Source organism: Crinia signifera, chromosome 1 (genome assembly GCF_055691185.1).
Source record: "Crinia signifera chromosome 1, ASM5569118v1, whole genome shotgun sequence".
Taxonomy (NCBI): Eukaryota; Metazoa; Chordata; class Amphibia; order Anura; family Myobatrachidae; genus Crinia; species Crinia signifera.
Window position 1 is genome coordinate 71,526,837 of NC_139217.1, and position 20,241 is coordinate 71,547,077.

Consider the following 20,241-nt stretch of genomic DNA (forward strand, 5'->3'; position numbering starts at 1 on the left):
TCCCTCGGTGAGATCACTAATTCCAGAGAGTTGATAGAATGCCTATTCATCAATCCCTCGGTGAGATCACTAATTCCTAGAGAGTTTATAGGATGATTTCTATTGCTTTCGCCAGTGAGGTCACTAATTCCTAGAGAGTTCATAGAATGTCTATTCATCAATCCCTCGGTGAGATCACTAATTCCTAGAGAGTTGATAGGATGATTTCTATTGCTTTCGCCAGTGAGGTCACTAATTCCTAGAGAGTTGCTAGGATGTCTATTCATCAATCCCTCGGTGAGATCACTAATTCCTAGAGAGTTGATAGGATGATTTATATTGCTTTCGCCAGTGAGGTCACTAATTCCTAGAGAGTTCATAGAATGTCTATTCATCAATCCCTCGGTGAGATCACTAATTCCTAGAGAGTTGATAGGATGATTTCTATTGCTTTCGCCATTGAGGTTACTAATTCCTAGAGAGTTGCTAGGATGTCTATTCATCAATCCCTCGGTGAGATCACTAATTCCTAGAGAGTTGATAGGATAATTTCTATTGCTTTCGCCAGTGAGGTCACTAATTCCTAGAGAGTTGATAGAATGTCTTTCCATCAATCCCTCGGTGAGATCACTAATTCCTAGAGAGTTGATAGAGTGATTTCACATTGATCCTCCCCAGCGATCTCAATGGTTCCTAGAGAAGTCTTATGATTTAACCCTCAAAAATTACCCCTCTCCGATGTAGGTGGATCTACAGTATATTTCAATAGTAAAAGTTTCCTAAAAGATGTGTTAGAAAGATTATGCCAAAGAAACAGACAATGAATGAAGAACTAATCAAATCATCGGGGAAGAACATGCAGAGCACTGAAACAGCTGGAAAGGCGCAGGTTTCTCTAGAAGAAAGACAGATGCCAGGGACACTGCGGTCAGTCTAGTAATAAAGACACTTGTAAGGGAAGCATGCGAGTGGGATTAGCTGGCAGACACTGTCCAGGCCACTTCATCTGACTGACCTGCCTGTGTGTGTGAAACAGATGAGAGAGTGCTGGAAGCTAAAATCTGAACAGTACAATAAGGAATAGCAGGACGTATGCAGCATATCAACCAGGACACTGCACTCTCAGAAATTCTCATTTCCTGACAACATGCCTGCATTATCAACTGTAACATACGAAGAACTACCAGAGAACCCACAATACAGAGACATTATTTCAGCCAAGGATCAATGGCATACTGGGAACGGAAGTCAAACCAGTTATAGAATACACATAACTAGAGATTACTGCAGAAATATTATAAGGACGGTTTCTCTTATTTCTCACGCCCCCGCCCCATTCATTATTACACTCATAGGGGTCAATCCAATTAACTCCCACATGCAATACGGGGACGAGTTGCTGGAAATGTTGTGTAAATTCCGGCAATGGCATCAGAACTCTACCCTCCCTTGGCCTTATTTTGCCCCGGATTCATAGATTTTTGTATGCAGCCCTATATCGAGGAAATGACGGGTAATTGGACTGACCTCATAGCGCCAACTGTGACCTGCGCCATTTAAAAACAAGGTGACTCTATGAACATTGTTTCATACAGAGGTACAGTAGATCTGACACCACAACCATCCTGCCCCAGTCTGTCAATATTCTGTGCTGTTGGGTACACTGCTCCTTCCACTATATAATTCTCAGTCTCCGGCTTCTCTCTTTATTCATTATTTTGATACTATCCCTGTTAGTGTATATGAAGCCTCCGTAACACAATGACACAAGTCACTGCTTCCTACATGGTCAGTCCTCTTCACTTCCAAATATACTCTGGGCTGCTGTGCTTAGACTGAATGGCTATATGTTATGCTATGTGCCCCCACTTCTACAAAGTATATGCATAGATGAAAACAAAGAATTAAAAGCCATCTTAAAAAAATTACAAAAGTACTTCTTTTAAAACTACATATATAATATACATATATATAGGGGTCTATTTTTTTTGCTGAAGAAAGGGGTTTTCACTATTTCCTCTGTTTAACAAAAGGGCAACCGCTGAGGGGTTGGGTATGCGATACCGGCACTTAGGATGCCGGTGGTCAGAAAATCAAAACCGGCATCCCGGCTGCCATAATCGCAACACAAACAGTCAACTTAAATAACCATAATAATCCCTTTGTTTATTTATAAGCTGTAATCACCAGGCATTGGACATGACCTCAAGACTAAACAGTTTAAAGGAAACTTGATGCTTGATAGGACACTGAAAAATACGCTACATTGAAGGCAGATTTGAAGTGTTAGCCAGTGAAATATACCTATGTACCTATCCAGACCTGGACTTTATCAATATAAACTTTCTGGCAGTATTTTTTTGTAGAACACTAGTAAAATTATACTCCTTTTACACCTAAATCCCAGGGCCAGCCTGGAACACTAAATGCAGTTTCAAGCTGCGTCACTGCAGGTTGGAACTGGGATATTGCCAACGCTTAAGATGACATCATCTGCCGACGCTTAAGATGACATCATCTCGATACCCTGGAAATATAGCTCTTCTGATGCAGTGAATGGGACCTGTGTCGGCCAACCTGGCTTGCCCATTTACACTTCCACGTAACTTTTGGTTCTTCACAGACCAACCCAGGTAGCTAGCCAGGTTGGATTCCCGGGTCACTGGACCCAGGTTAACCCTTTTAACCTAGCTTATACCAGGGTTAACTTGGTAATAACCTGGCATTTTGCGGTGGTGTAAAAGGGGTCAAGAGCAGATAAACAGTGCATCCGGAATGTATTCATAGCGCTTCACTTCTTCCACATTTTGTTATGTTAGAGCCCTTTTCCAGAATGAAATAAATTAATTTTCCCCTCAAAATTCTACGCACAATACCCCATAATGACAACGTGAAAAAGTTTTTTTGGGGGAAGATTTTTCAAAAATGTATTAAAAATAACTCCTGCGCTGTGAATACTTTCCGGATGCACTGTAAGTGATAGCTTTTAGTTTAGTTTACATGAGTTTCCTGCACCACTAACATGAACAAATTGAAATGTGAAATATGAGTAGAAGTAAACTATTCGTCTATACGTAATATGTTAACATGAACAAAAAAATACTAAATAAAGTTCTCCACTTTATTAACAGATTTCCATCCAAGCAGTTTTGCTATTTTGGAGGGAGGTGGGATCTCGGTTAACCGGTTTACCTAGAGTTCACCTTTAAAGAGGTTTTCCTGGTTTGGTTTTTCTTTGCTTCTGCTGATTAGAGGACTTTTCACCCTCTCTGGTCACCTCTGATTAACAGTTCCAGCACTTCTGAAACAATCATCTTGGGACTGTCAATCAATACGCTGCCGGCAATTTAAAGTTCCAGGTGAGAGAGTTTCTGTCTATCATTACCCAATCCACAGCTGGAATGTCTCATGAGTGACGCTGAAAGATAGCCCCTGATCTCTTCCCTGCAATAGTTCTGGACATTTAGTGCAAATCACACAGTAACCCCCCCCACAACTGCCTGACTACAGAAAGAACAATGTCCCTGGACATCTAGAGGAAACAAGTACAACATCTTCAAAAGAAAGTGGAGAAGTTGCCCATAGCAACCAGACTTCTATTATTTATTTCGCACATGACAGTTATAAGCTAATTGGTTGCTATGGAAAACGTCCTCACTGCAGCTCCCTTAAATACATGATTCATCCTCTAACACCCCCTTTCCTTCCATAAACCCCCTCTATCCTCTACCTCCTTTTACTGTGATTTACTAAGAAGATAGGTGGCTGGTACAGACAGATTAGTAAAGAAGAAAATAAAATGAACATAAGATCATGTCATGCTGCCCCTTGAACAGCGCTGCCTTATTCATATGACTGGGTTGCCTGTATAATGAATGCAACACCAATGAGCCCCACAACTACAAAAGCAAATCCATAGCCAGTTAGGTCACCTATACAACAGAGAAAACAAATGTGTATACATATTTGCAAAAGCAACAATCTTAAAATTACCATTTTTTTTCCAATTTTGTTCATTTTGGCCCTTCTGAATGATATTGGTCAAAATATCTCAGTTTTTATGCGACAAATGACAAATGATGATGCGCATACCTGACAGTTGTTCATCAAGATTGTTTGTCAACTGTGCATGCAGCTCAATTTGGATATTTTTCAACAAAAGCCTATAAACTGTAGCTAGATCGTTTGTCTTTCGTCAACATCTTTCATCAACATCTTTCGTCCGGGACACTGGGTTCAAGGGAAATTGGACTTTCCCTGTCTTCCCTGTCTTTCAATGAATTTGGTCAAAAAAATTGTATAGTGTTTGCATGCACCTTAAAACTTCTACTTACATACAAAGCCAATACTCTGACTATACCGACTTATATCTCTTTGCTTATATCAAAATATATTCCCACCCGACCTCTCCGCTGTGCACAAGATCTGCGTCTCTCATCCACATTCATTACTCGCTCCCTCTTACACTTGAATGGTTTTTTATCGGGCAGCACCAACCTTATGGAATGCCCTTCCATGCACACTATGGCTCTCCTCTAGCCTCCCAGCTTTCAAGCGTTCCCTGAAAACACACCTTTTCAGGCAAGCCTATCATATTCAGGACCCCCACACAACTTCCAGTAGCATTTATATCTAATTAATCCCATCGGGACTGTCTTGTAATCTAATGGGACTGCCATGCTATGGAATTTTATCCTTATGTATCCCTCCTAATATCCCTATAGATTGTAAGCTTGCGAGCACGGCCCTTCTCCCTCCGTGTCGGTTTGTATCTACCCAGTTTGTTTAATCACTGTTGTCTCCAATTGTAAATCGCAACGGAATATGCTGCGCTGTATAAGAAACTGTAAATAAATAAATAAGACCAATTACAATGGCCGTAACTCGATTCCACCACCGCACATTACTGTAGTGACACAGGTGGGCAGGAAGTGCTTATGAAGTGCAAAGAAAGGAGAGCTAGATGGATCAGGCATGTGGACTGACCTATGAGCGCATACTATGTCAACACATTCTAGGGGAAGATTCACAAAGCGATGAAGAATTGTTTTTGTGTTCATTATCTTCCCAGAAAAACACAGTAAGAATGCCTCTATTTGATAAGACACCAGAGACACATTTATACCTACAGCAAAAGCGATAAACATATGGGTTGTCAATTTCTTTGAACAGATTGGGAAAGATGCGCACATTGCACTGTTCTACTCTGGCACGACAAACTTTGCCTCGAGCTTACAAACACCCCTATGGAAGATGGTTTATTTGGAAAACAAAGGATTTAAGGAATTTAGTCTGGAATAACACCTTGCCGCACAGAGAGCTGTGTGAGGGAACGTAACCTAAAAACAAGTACTTTTCCTGTGTGTCATCACCAGTGTATGTACAATGGGCCTTATTCTGGCTCCCTCGCAAAGGCAAATTACTTCTCAAATGGAAAAACCATGTGCACTACGGGGGGGGGGGAGGGGGGCAGATGTAACTTGTGCAGTGAGAATTAGATTTGAGTGGGGTTTTACTTCAAAGTGAGATCTATATTGCAGTGTAAAAATAAAACAGTCAGTATTTATCCTGCACAGAAACAAAATACCTCACCCAAATCCAACTCTCTCTGCACATGTTACATCTGCTCCTCCCCCCCTGCACATGGTTTTGTCCATTTGAGTAGGAATTTGCCCTTGCGAGTTAACCAGAATATGGGACAATATGTACTGAACAACAAAGTCATGGGCAGAGTGGGGATTAGCCTTAGCCAGTACCTGTTGTAGCTACACATTCCATTATCAGTAGTGTACTGTTGGTGCTTTCATATCGCAACCTCGTACCCAGGTTATTTGTGTAGTGTGAAAGGGGTCCTAGTAACCAATCAGATTCTGTCTATTATTTCTTTATTGCATCCTAGAAAATGATCTATGGAATCTGATTGGTTGCTTTGGGCAACATCACCACATTTTTAGAAGCTTTAGTAAATTTACCTCTGCATCTCAAATGCAAAGATGGATGTAGCTGAATATGCTAAATGTTTAGTTTTCAGTATATATACACACTACTTGCCTTGCCTCTATGTGAACTATTTTGTGTTTTTCATAAAAAAATCAACAGCGGTAGAGGGTGCGCTTGCGCCACATTAAGGAATATCATTATTCAATTTGGTTATTTATGTGGCTGTCCAAATTGGCAGCAATCAGACAGTTTTATAAGCCAGACAATGTGTGCTCCAGAGGGCCCCACACAGCACATTCTGTACCAACTTTATTCTATATTTAACCCCCAGAGTCTCATGTCAGCAGCAGCAGCACTGCACAAACCATCATTTTCTCAGCATCTCCCGCATGTGCAGTAAGAAAATTGTTGGGAAAATGGTGCGGTGGACATTTTCCTGGAGACCTAGACCGTAGGACAGCGCTAGGATTTCCTAGTGACCCTTGTGCACAGATACTACTTGTTTGCCGCCTAGAGAGGAGGGGCCTCGGGTGGAGACTGCACACAAGCTCCCCCCTCCCTTGATGCTACCCTGGTTCCAGTCTTACACTGGGTCCATTACTGTGATCATAACAGGTCTACAAGCAATGGCAGATGCTGATCATCTTTGCACCCCATTTTCTAACATACCGGATAATGACTCAAACCTAAGTGAATTATAATCGGGCATCACGCTTGATTCCGGGACATACAAAGAAATATCTGACCAGCTTTATCCTTATTATTTTTCCCAGAATCACACATTCATAAAGTTTTGACATACAATAGATGTCAAACAGAGAAAATTTTTAAAACAAAAAAACAATATTACCCCAAATAAACAATACAGGATATAGTAGTACTCATAATGAGCTGCAGAGCACGCCATTTTCAGACATTATTGTTTCAGGCGTCACACTTTACTGTCATTTATTCCAGTAATCTGGGAAACAACAGGAATACCAAACCAAAAACAAAAGAACAAAATAAAAATAGGCTACAAGCACCAATGAAAATACAGGTCTGTATGAAGAAGCATCGAGCATTTCAGCTGCAACCATCTATGATCACACACACACAGTAAAACCACAAAGACATCAAGTTGAGTAGAAAAACAAAGGCCTATCTTTGTAGCTTCACAAACTTCAACTAGGGATTGCAAGCTAAATGAGCAATATGGGTTAGAACCAGCAAAGGATGAAAGCCCATCTTATTTGTGATGAGTGGCAGCCAAGTAATACACTCACTGTATCAAGGTGACCTCCAGGATAAATTAATTTATAATACTGGCTCTTTTATACTGCACAGAAAGCCTTGCAGGAAAAAAAAGTTTGAAAAGGAACTGGCTAATCAGTTGCAAAGTTTGTTTCGTCATAAGAATGGCATTTTCTTAAGAGACAGCAACGATACAGTAGCTTCATAATGACTGTACCTGCAGCACATATATAGAAATTATGCAATGTGTCATTTTGAATAAAGGGCCTTGGACTTTTTTAATTATATATATTTTTAACACAATTCTCATAGTTAATATACTGCACTGACAACACAACATTAGAGACGTTGTTTAAGAACATTATGGTAGGAATAAAGCCACAAGAAAACAATTATCAGATTTGAATGCACTTTTCAAGTGTACATTAGATGCCAAAAATAATGTTAAACATCATATAGATGTAAATAAGGCCCCTTGGTTTCATTAATAAATAAACTTTCACAAAGAAATAAACTCCCTTCATACAGGAAACCCTTAGACTCCTCAGCCTTAGCGCAGTCTGCCCAACAGTATTACATAATGGGGAGTTCCAGCTTCCAAGACTTATATTCTGGTTCAAAACATGGAGACGTTGCACAATGGTTTTTTTTAGTTGTTGTTCTGCTTTTCTAAATAACAATGTATTAATTCCCAAGTACCCTATTTAATCTCTGTATTATTAGAAAGCAATTCTAATGCATGCACAACATAAGACGCCTAGTCAAGTTTGCGATTAGAGAATACTTACAATCTGTCCAGTTCTTTCAGATCTTGAAATGCTCCTCTTTCAATGGTGCTAATCTTGTTCTCCATAAGCTGTCTGAAATGCAGAGTAAAGAAGTGTTTTGATACATTATTAATCGGGCAGACATTAATATGTCTTTATTAAAACACAAAAGGCCAGAACATATTTATTAATTACAACATTCCAGTTCTACAAGGGCATGTCACATCAACTTAAATGAGTTAAATAAGCATGAGGCACAATGATGAAAATACAAAAAAGTTTGGTCGATTGGGAAGGGGGGGGGGGGGAATTATCCTCTTGTCTTCCAAATTTAAAAAAAAAAAAAACATTTTAATTCGACTACGATTTGAAGACAAAGGCTGTGTAACGGGAAATAATTTTTGAAGAAAGTTATTTTTTTCCCTATCAGTATATTGTATACAGCCCATAAAAACCGTCACAGGCAGGTCTCATTAAAACTTGTTACTGTGATGTTGGCTTATTTTGATTATTTTTTATACAAGTGAATATTTACCAAAATAATGGGGGGAAAAAGTAATCGTTTTATTTCTTCTTGCTGGACTGCTTTAAGGGGAAATAAAATACTATAGTCTCTAATGAAAACCTTGTGCCAAATGTAATAACACACATACAAACTATAACATATGATTAACATTATTAGGCTAAGAAAGCAAAAATAATAAAAAAAAAATTTAAAAAACTTTATCAATCACTGTTTATAATCTTTGATACAGAAAGACTAAAAGAGTAATAATTATGGATTATTTTTCATATTCTCTGTGTATTGTTTTTAATTAAATCAACAATTGAAAGAGCTGAAAGAAAGCAGAACGCAAGCCTAATTTTGCAAATGTGTTTGAAAACACTGACAATTCTATCTAATTACTTACAGATGACAATTGTTACTTTAATAAAATGCAGAAGAAACTTTTTAAGTCCTTAAATTTGCATCTAGAATTAAAGAAGCCCAAAAAATACCAAATATTCGTCATTGTAGTGTGGCAGTTGCATGATTATTTATTTATTTTAATGAGATGCTAATAAATATATTTAAAAATGAAAAATTAATTTACATAAAAAGTTATATTTTAATATACATTACAACCATCTGTTTAAAAGACTCTTATAAGCAGTGAGTAACGGTTTAAAAAATATCGAGCACTGTACATTCCCATACAATATAAAGCAATACAGTACTAAATACTTACAAAACACGTAAATGCTTGAGACCCGCAAAGTCTGTCTTAGTTATTCTTGTGAGGTTATTTCCATTCAGGTCACTGGGAAAGTGGAATAAAAAAGAATTAAAGAAGAACAAGTTATATACATGTAAGTAATGTTTTTATATGTACTTTTTGGGAGTTGAAAAGCACACTGAATTGCAACAGACCAATATTATCTTAACAGATAATTGCGTTCCAAACTTCACTTGATAAAAACAACACATTTGTAAGACTTATCTCAAACAAGGCTTCAAAAGTGTCGTATGGTCACTTTTTGTTGGGAACATCATAAACTGATTTTAGTTAGACATTACACAAGTGCAAACATCTTTAACAAGCATTAAAGAAGTTTTTTTTAGTTTTTTTTTGGAAATCAAAGCTTTGTCATAATAGATACCTGCATTTGATTTTTTACAACTGGACAATATTGACACAACATATTCCATATTTTAGCTGCACACAAAATCTAAAATGTGCAGCTATAGCAATACAAATGTGCATTGTACTCGTCTTGGGGGGAAAAAATAAAACTTCTGCACTAATAAAACAAAAAAATCAAGTTATGCAAGAAAGCTGCAGATAGAATATAATGGCCAAAATTCCTAAAACAAACATGGCAGGGTTAAAGCAAACGCCAGAATCAAGACTTTGAACTTCAAAAGATCCGCTTAAGCTGAGATCTTAAATATGCACAAAAGTTAACTCTTCACTCAGAGTTTTTTAATTAAATGGAAGCAACCGGGACACTGCTCCAAGCCAAAAAGTTTTTGTTATCATTGCAACACTAAAGATACTATCGTGAGTAGTTACACTTTAGTTGGTATCTTAGTTCTGCATCTCCATTTAAGCTTGTCCTCATGAGGGCCAGTATAAATAAACAGAGCTATGAATTAACATTGCCGCTGGTGACACAAAGTCACACCAAAGTTTTCATAACTTCCGATAACAAATAAAAAATGTTACTGACATATAAGTTTTAATGACCGGAAATACAATTATTAGAACTATGCTATAAACAATGATCTGAATGAACACTCTGGAAATAGACCCCTCTGTTTATGGGTACTGCCTGTAATTAAAGTGACTGAATGGGAGGTGAAACTACTGGTCAGTCTGCCCCTGGACAGAAGCCTTGAACAAACAAAAAGTTATGTATGTACTGTGAATGGGAAAGGCAAACTTCACCAGACAAAAATAGGCAATAGCATATGTCTTGTACAATATTCTTCGGAATGCTCTCCTATATGGCTAACGCAATATCTGTGACTTGTCAGCACTTGGAGACGGCATGGGATATCTCATCAACCTATTCATGTTTAATCCCGAGATCAAGGTCTTCCTCATAAATCAAATCGTACAAAGTTTAAAATAGTAATTTTGACCATGTAACGGATTATCTAAAACATATTGCTGTTAGGTAAGAATTAGGAAACCCTAACCTTATAACGGAATGTGTAAACCAGATATTAGTTTAAAAAGTTTTAGGACACACCAAAAATGTTTAGTATAATAAATGTGGGACGTATACTCTTAAGTCCTTTAGTGTAGGTGTTTGGAATTTGAAGTGTGACATTTTAGTGTCCTTTATGGTACTATCCGACCCTGTAACACAAGTGGAACTGACAGCCTGCCGGGTGACAAGATCAGACACATCTATCCCAACATATTATCTGCTAGACAGTCTCATTTTATTCAGTTGTATTATATCATAATACATTATTATGTATATATTCTTACAGGTGAACAAACATTTCTGCGAAATAAAATAAACACCCAAGCAAACTGTTGTTGGCGTGGTGGACGCGTTCTCGTTTCTGAGAGTGACGTCACCCGCGCTGTGTAACTTGCTGGGCTCTGGTGAGAGTTAAGTGCTCTACTAATGTGTGGCATTAAAAACCAATGCTTGAAGCATTTACATCCACACACACTCCAGTAAACTGTTCTATTCTGCGTCCCATGACTGGAGAAAACTGTGCCACGGTGAAGATGGGAGGCAGTGAGGAGGTAATTGCGCCACTTATTATGTCACATCATGCATAAATATTAATGATGGTTGCGCTTGGAAGACTGCTAGGACTTTGCTGCGTAAGAGAGGGGGGGGGGAGCATTATCTGCTGAAGGAAGGAATTGGCATTTCATTCAGATGGAGTCAGGCACTTGCCTGGGAAAGTCTATGTACTATTATATAAACACTTTGACTGCACATCTTTAAATATTTGAATGTAAAGTTTTCATACGTGTGAGAGAGCTTTATCTTATTAAGGCATACAGTGTATAGTCCAATTAGCAGACCTGCACACAAGTGTACACGGATAGATATACTCACAGTCGTTCCGTGTTCCGGGGAATGTTGCGCGGCACGCTACGTAGAGCCAGCCCATGACAGTCCACTGTGGTTCCGGTACAAGTGCACTGAGCCGGGCATGGCTGGGGTGCCACCTCGCTCAGGATCACCAACACTAGCCCCATGGAGACAGACAGCTTCCAGAATCCCACGCCACACATTTTCTTCTTAACAAATCCCGCTAACATTTGTTCTAACCAACTCCGGAACGCCAAAAAAAGGAAAAAAAAGCCAAAAGACGATGGTTAGTATTTACTAAGCCGGAGGTATCAGGCCGCCAATCTCAGTTTTTGATCTTGAAGAGGAACTTTGCAATCTCGGCGGGCGCAGAACATTGCTCATCCAAAATGCAGAATGTGTGTGCACCTATCTAAGCACCAAAAAGCAACTTCTTTCTCTCTCCCTCTCTTTTTTTTTTCTGAGCACAAGCCTTTTATATTCCCATCAGAGGACACTGAGTTGGATGTGACTGCTGCCTTCAGCGGCCAGAGCAATCCTTCAGGCTGTGAATGAAATTCTGCATCTCCGCCAGGTTATCCATTCAGCCTTTGTGCCATTCGCTGTCCTCCTGAGGCTGAGTGTATGCAGTCAGTGGCAGGCAGGTAGCTGCACAATAACTTAGTTTCATTCAGTGCAGAGCATGTCACTCCAGTCTGGTGTGTATACAGCGAATGCACTATACATGCTGCCTCACAGAGCCTGTCTGCTAACTAACTGCACATTGCAGGCTCAGAGCAAGGAGGAGCTTCTAAACAAACACAGTGCTCTTAAAGGCACAGCACCTTACACCAGTCACTTCCAAATCCAATAGCATGGTCCCACTTAAACACACAAAAACACATTTCTTTAGAGCTGAATGCCTCCTATAGGGCTGCAATGCAATCCGTCGCCACCATGGGAAGATCCTTTCTATTGAAAGCCCAGGGGAGGGGAGGGGGTGTTCTGATAAGGAGTAGAAGTGTCTCAAGACTAGAGGCAGAGTCTCATTTTATTATGCCTGGCTGTTCACCATACTATCCATCTGCCACTCCAAAGTCAACAGTGATGAGTCTGCTTGTGAAGGTCTCTGCTGCTGAGAGTGGTGGTCTCTGATCAACAACAACACAATGTACATGTCTGCAGATCAGGCACCCAGGATACGCACTGCCGTGAATGCTGAAAGGGTGCTTTGGAACTTTTGCAAGGTGGCTATGATGTCTCCCTTGCGGTCACTCTTGCTCTCTCTTTTTTGCTATCATTCTGGGAGGTATTTATCAAAGATCAAAGGACCAGATGTATCAAGCTTTAAAAAGTGATGAAGTGGAGAGTGATAAACAACCAGCCAATCAGCTCCTACCTGACCCAGCCTGCAACATGACAGGTAGGAGCTGATTGGCTGGCTGTTTATCACTCTCCGCTTCATCACTTGAAGCTTGATACATCTAGCCAAAGAAAAATAAAATTGTGAGAGATAAAGTACCAACAAATGTCATTTTGCATAAAGAGCCTGTAAAATATAAGACAAACACTGATTGGCTAGTACTTTATCTCTCGCTATATTCTCTCTCTATCCGACCTTTGATAAATACCACCTTAAACTTTTCCATCGTTTGTTTTGGATGTATATTTGTAATAGCTATAAAGCTTAACAAGTACTAGAACAGATTTATTGTAATCCCGGCATTTCATTGGCCACTGTGCCAGAGGCCAGAACCTACGTTTCCTAATAGATTTTGCAGCTGTTAGTAGCAGTCATTTCAAATAAACACCGACCAGAAATGTATCATTTCTAATAATATACAATATACTTATTTATCTTCTTGCTAAGTAGTAGCATCTTGCCCTGTGCCGCAGCAGATATTACATTAAGGAAAACATTGCTTATTTTTGCTTGAACCTTTACCATAACAAACTACGAAACTAAATGAATCAGCCCGATTGAGTCAATTCTATGACCCTACTAGGCATGCAAACAATGTGCACCGACAGTGGACAAGTATTAAAAAGTAATATACTGTAACAACAACAAAACACAAAAGAGAGACTTGTTTAGTCATGGCGGAAGTAATATACATTTTATTACATACAGGCAGAATAAAACTATTATTTGAATAAGCTGTCCTGCTGCACAGATTACTGGTCGATAACCCACATTCGTTAGCTGGGTTAGTACACCTGCTTACGCTTTCAATGCCCAATCAGATTAGGGGAATGTGAAATATAAAATGTATATAATGTTTTCCATATTTTCTGTTGTCTTGGAACACCACAAAAATTGTCTCCAACTTTGCTTGAAAGTTGAAAAAACTTAAGCTGGTTACACATTGGGCCATAGACAGTATTGTTAACAATATGGACGATATTGATATCGTAAACGATATCAAGTGCATATTGTCCAGTATGCACGGTCAATACAATTTACAATATTTTCATTCATGATAATATAGTATGGATGGTGTAATGGTTAGCATTACTAGGGAAGCCAATCCCGGAGCATTTTTTCAATCCCGGAATTCGGGATTGAAGAATGCCCAATCCCGGGATTCCCGGGCGCAGCAGCAGCCGGAAGGGCGGGAGGGATGCCGGGAGCGCGGGCGGACGTTCTGGTTGGCCTGCACAGCGTGACCTCTGACATCGTCACGCTGCGCAGAGCCGCGCTGCCCGGGACGGGAGAAGCCTGGCAGCGTCTGAGCACTCCAATCCGGGATTGAAATCCCGGTGTTTTTAAAGCCAAATCCCGGGATCCCGCCGATCCGGCGGGATGGGGGGGGCACCGATGATTCTAATGGGGGTGGTGCCGGGCGGCTACCCGACCTGCTGAGACACACGGGGTGGGGTGATGCCTGGCGTGCGGCGGACCCGGCTTGCTGATACATGCGGAGGGGTGGGGGGTGGGGCCGTCGTGCGGCGGACCCTGCTGTCCGGCCTGTTGACACGAGGGGGGAGGGGTGTTCGGCATGCTGCTGGCGAGTCACTCCACGGGGGGCACGGGGGGGATGCGCTATGCAGCGGCGGGGGGGGGGGGGATTTTACGCTCACCTCCATGCCATCCGGGGGGACACCAGCTCGGATCCCCGCCCTCCAGAGGCTGGCGCCCTAAGCATATGCCTAGAGCTGCGTAGTGGTGGCGCCGGCCCTGTGTGTGTGTACATATGGAAGGGAATATAGATTGTAAGCTCCACTGGGGCAGGGACTGATGTAAATGTTCAAATATTCTCTGTAAAACCCCGCAGAATATGTGTGCGCTATATAAGAAACTGTTAATTAATAAATAAATAAATAATGATAATATAAAAAAATAACAATTTTTAAATCCTACAAAGATGGAAAAAAAAGTCTGTTCCGTTGAATTCTATAGGAAATTCTTTCACTTAATCGCTTGTGGACAGTATCACAAGTTCTGTACAGAAGGGTGAAATGTTGTCACACTGTGTTAGGGTGACCAACTCATCCCTTTAATCCGGTACACATATTAATTACACAGGTTCTGTGGCTGGCTTTCACCTGGTTTTAAACTGCAACACCACAAGACTCCATTTCACCTGGTTTGAAACTGCCACAGAACCTGTGTAATTAATATGTGTCCCGGATTAAAGGGATGAGTTGGTCACCCTACACTGTGTGCTGTGGAGTTCTTCTTTTAAGGGGTTTTCCATTCCTAAGGGTTAATTAATAAGTCAATTTCCAGCTCACTGGTATACTATTTCTCTCACACAATAAAGGAAAGTAGTAGGACAGGGATACTTATCTTCAAAAAAGCAGCAAGCCTAATTACACCACCTGCGTTACTTGCATCACTGCTTCTTAAAGGGCCAGCCCTTCTATTCCCAGCAAGTTGCTCTCAGCTAACCCTGCATAACTGATCACAAGCCGTCAGGGAAGAGACATCCAGTAGGACACAAAGCTGCTGGAGGCACAGTTTAAGGGTTGCAGGCTGGTTTTGTTATAGCGTAGCCCTACAATGTCCTGCTTCATAAAGTCATTACCTATATCTTATCTGGCAAAATACTATCTGTTTATTTATCATCAAACCATTTATATTACTGTATGTTTATAATATACAGGACTTCATTGTATTGAACAGAATGTACAAATGCCAAAACGTGCTGGTAATTGTAGCAATTTGAATTAGAATTAGTTGTACACTGGACTCAGCTAATGCCCTTTTCAGACTGCACTTATTAGCCGGTATTTTGCTGTTATGTGCGGTCTGAAAGGTCCAGAGTTAATTTACCATTGAAAAAAAATAGGTATTTCAAAATGGTAAATAAGCAGGGTACTACCCGTGTTTTTTTGCAGTCTGAACGGGTCTGAAACGTTATTTAGTACCCAGGGAGCATTGAACACCGAGCTGGGACCCAGTGCAGTGACTGCATTTTTAATGAGCGGGTCCTTGCATATCGTCCAGTATGTACGGTCAATACAATTTACAATATTTAATTTCATGATAATATAGTACGGATGGTGTAATGGTTAGCCTTACTGCCTCACAGCACTGAGGTCATGGGCCGATGACTCCGGGGGGGTGTGCTGATTACTCCACGGGGTGGGGGGGTTTTGAGGCGCCCATGACTCCAGGGGGGGCGCCAATGACTCTAGTGGGGGGTGGTGCCGGGCGGCTACCCGACCTGCTGAGACACACGGGGTGGGGTGATGCCCGGCATGCGGCGGACCCTGCCTGCTGATACAAGCGGAGGGGTGGGGGGTGGGGCCGGTCGTGCGGTGGACCCGGCTGCCCGGCCTGTTGACACAAGGGGGGAGGGGTGTTCGGCATGCTGCTGGCGAGTCACTCCACGGGGGGCGGGGGGGGGGGGTGTTAATGGGCTATGCGGCAGCAGGGGGGATTTTACGCTCACCTCCATGCCATCCGGGGGGGGGCACCAGCTCCGACCCCCGCCCGGGTTATATAGCGCGCACATATTCCGCAGCGCTTTACAGGGAATATTTGAACATTCACATCAGTCCCTGCCTCAGTGGAGCTTACGATCTATATTCCCTACAACATGTACACGCACACACAGACAGACATTCTAGGGTTTTGTTGGGAGCCAATTAGCCTACCAGTATATATTTGGATTGTGGAAGGAAACCGGAGTACCCGGAGGAAACCCATGAAAGTACGGGGAGAATATACAAACTCTGCACAGTTAGAGCCATGGTGGGAATCAAACCCATGACCTCAGTGCTGTGAGGCTGTAATGCTAACCATTACACCATCCGTACTGCCCCTTCATATGTAATGAGCGAGACTTAGGCTTATTACATATGCAGGGGGTGGGAACCCGCTCATTAAAAATGTACAGGAGCTTGGTCTCGCTCATTAAATATGCACAGAGCGGGACCCGCTCATTAAGTATGCACGGGTGCTGGGTCCCACTCATTAAATATGCACAAAGCGGGACCTGCTGATTAAATATGCACGAGAGCTGGTTTCAGCTCATTAAATATGCACAGAGTGGGACCCGCTAATTAGATATGCAGGGGACGGGTACCCGCTGATTAAATATGCATGGGAGCTGGGTCCCACTCATTAAATATGCACGGAGCAGGACCTCAGTGCTCACTACTATCTGTCAGCCAGCAGGGGGTGGGGGTGCACCAAACTATTTCTATAAACTATTGAAACGTTTTAAATACCGGGTCTAATCAGGTTTTGCGATGTGAAAGCAGTACTCGTGTATCAGAGGGATGTAATTCAGTCTGAGTTCATCAAAGGTATGGTAAAAACGGCTGAACTCCGCCTTTTATTTTTAAAGTGGCAACCATTTACATACCTCCCAACATGACTCTCACAAGGAGGGACAGAATGCTCTGTTCCTGGATTTCCCTCTTAGGGCAGTATTCAATGAGGCTGATTCGCCATGTTCTTCGGCCAATGTGTGCTATTTTCGTGCTCTAAGTTGAATCTTTTTACTGCTACAGTTTTGATATTTGGCCATGCTAAAACTGTTGCAGGGCATGCTGGGATGTGTAGTTCAACAGTTGGAGGCTGTATTTCAGCAAGAAAAGGTGTGGGTGGGGGCTTGTGTACCCAGGGGCAGAAGTTAATTTCAGACATCTGGAAGAAAGTTGGAGTTTAGTGCCCCCCTCCTCAAATACGTATGAGCAGCATTGCTTTCCGAAATGCAGGTTGAGTGGTACCAGGCAGGAGCTGTCTGCAGATGTAAGCAGGGCTTTTGGTATAGAGCCAATTAGCTACAGGTGCTGCCAGAGCCGAATTTCCCATTAGGCACGTGAGGCACCGGCCTAGGGGCGGCACATGTTTGGGGGCGGCACTTGGATGCCTGTGATAGTATTTTCAGCCCAAAATGTACCAATAACTGCAAAATATCCACTGTACTGTACTATATTCCATCTTAAATAGAGCGTAAATGGATAGGACGTGCAGATACTGCCCCTATAAACTGTCCTACTTAGTAAACATTATTGTTGTGCCTAGGGGCGCCCTCCTCCCTAAATCCGCCCCTGGGTGCTGCCCTACATGCGGATGCCCCTTTGGGGCTTGGAGCCCGGAGGTTGGATCCTCCATTGCTTCTGGGAGTTACACCTCTGTGTGTACCTAGAAAACCACCTGACTGTAAATGCAGCCCTGTCTGCATGACACAATGCTGTGTCAGTTTGTCTCTGCCTGCTCCCATTCACACATGATTTGCAGCATCAATGCCACCCATACATGGTACGATGCACACCATGCGTTTTGAACTAGATACGATGCGATCTAGTTCACAAAGTACCTAAACCACATACTTTTTAGACTGTATGATGTGATGTGCGCGGGAGCCAAAAAACACTGTGTATGGGCACCTTTAGCTGTGAATGACTGAGTGAGGTCTAAATATACAATTTACCTTGCGCCGCCCCTCTCAAGATCTGCAAAGTGACACACACACACACACACACACATACACACACAAAATAAAGTTGTAAAGAAACCTTGTATCCACTCTACTACTGGGTTGAACAAAATGAATCTTAAGCAATGACAGTATTCACATTTGTAATGCAGTCTGGCTCCTATCAGCAGATACCAGGGGTAACCTGGGAGCATTGTTTCTATCTGTTGGGGCAGAAGACAGGAGAGATGGATTATAATGAGACCAGGAATACAATATGAGAAATGTGTGCTTTTGCCTTAGAGGAGAACTTTATTGTCCTAATATAGAGCTACCGGTTGGATTCTAGGACTCCCACTGCTCAGTAGGTACTTACCTCACCACAGATGCCATGGTAATGGTTATCTCCTGCTGGCGAGATCCAGAATTATGCCGACATTCAGGCAATGAATGCCTTGTTAAAATAATAATAATAATAATAATAATAATAATAATAATAATAATAATTTGTCCATTTAATAATGACACTCAAAATCCTAGCTGCAAAACAAGAATTTATTTATACATTAAATCCTTTACTTTGCTTTGGGGGACACTTTGGGGTATGGTAGGTACACAGGAGTACAGAGGAATGCAGCACTTTAAATCTGAAAGAAGCATCCATGTTTCTTGCCTTATAACCCTTTGGCTGCTGGAAGCACTTTTACTGTGTTTAACAAAAAGAGAAAGACAAGAGCGAACACGAAACAGGAAATAACAACTTCCTTTCAAGTGTAAAAGGTGGGTGCCCAGTGTTCCCCCACTGTGGGAGCGGTACCAAGTACCCACCTTCTAAAATGCACATTCCCTATATGCAAAGACATGAAACCCGTAGAATCTGGAAAGTCTCTAAACAAATCACCATGAGATGGCCTTGCTCAGCCAATGGCTCAGTGTCACACTGGCCTAGAGGCACTTGCTGGCGAGGCAGAAAGGGCTTTGGCATCCTAATGAATTTGGCTGCCCAGCGCTAGAATAATCCTGACCATTCAAGTAACCACCTAGCAACAGTCTACCATGATGCTGCCTGCCATCATCTCTTGTGAGCGCTCTAGAACAGTGGTTCCCAGCTTTTTTTCTCTCTCGTACCCACTGATTAGGCTATTCATTTATGAGCACTCCCTCCTCTCAATTTAAATATCCACAGTACTTAAAAGTGGAGTTGAAGTGAGCGGTATGCGTGTCCTTATATTAAGAAGTAGCAGAGGAATATTGTGCGGTCAGGAATTGGGTCCCTTTGTGTATGGCCGCTGGCTGTGTACTGAGAGCAGGGTTCCCGCTAACGCCTGTAGGATTAATGCTGTTGCTTCCTCCACCCATGGTCAGCGTGGTGCAGAAGATCGCTGATGTCTGAGGGCTGCATGGGTGGCTCCCAGTGGACTGCTGGTCGGATAAAAGCACTAGGAGACAATGCAGATGGAACCAGAAGTGGTGCAATGTAATTCGTCTCCATGGTAATGGGAGATTTCTTCCACCATCGGGAGACTTCTTCTTCCACTATTACCAATATTAAATTTACCGCAGCCCTAGAGGACTAAAAGGGTATCATTCTTATAAACATCCCTTGTCATTTTAACATAATATTGCAAGGCCTTGAGCGCATCTAAAGAACATAGAGATTCTGCTTAATCTGTCGACCTATCATCCAAATTTTGGATTATAATATTCTTATTAATGTGGGACCTTTAACCAACGTAGTGTGAAAAATTGGCTTTGTCCGCAGAACACCCTGATCCTACTGGAAACACCTGCTGATCCCTGGTTCTAGAGCAGAACTCTGTATTTCAACCAATACACTATTAAACAGACCCCAGTGAAACCACTGGGTGAAGGGACCATTCCCCAAAATAAAAAGTTTCAAAGTGGCCTATGCCCGGTAGGAA

At 41.7% G+C, this 20,241-nt stretch overlaps 1 protein-coding gene across 5 annotated transcripts in view; it reads right to left on the reverse strand.

Annotated features, from left to right (window-relative positions):
• The window catches only part of SLIT2 (slit guidance ligand 2), a 260,597-nt gene extending 248,366 nt beyond the window's left edge, over nt 1-12,231 (reverse strand). For all 5 annotated transcript variants that reach the window (XM_083161418.1, XM_083161417.1, XM_083161416.1 and 2 more), the window contains exons 1-3: nt 11,490-12,231; nt 9,149-9,220; nt 7,941-8,012 (exon numbers count right to left, since the gene is read on the reverse strand). In XM_083161418.1, coding sequence (XP_083017544.1) covers nt 7,941-8,012; nt 9,149-9,220; nt 11,490-11,695 — 350 coding nt within the window. In that variant the 5' untranslated portion in view covers nt 11,696-12,231. The remainder of the gene's footprint in view (nt 1-7,940; nt 8,013-9,148; nt 9,221-11,489) is intronic.
• Between the last annotated feature and the right edge of the window lie 8,010 nt (nt 12,232-20,241).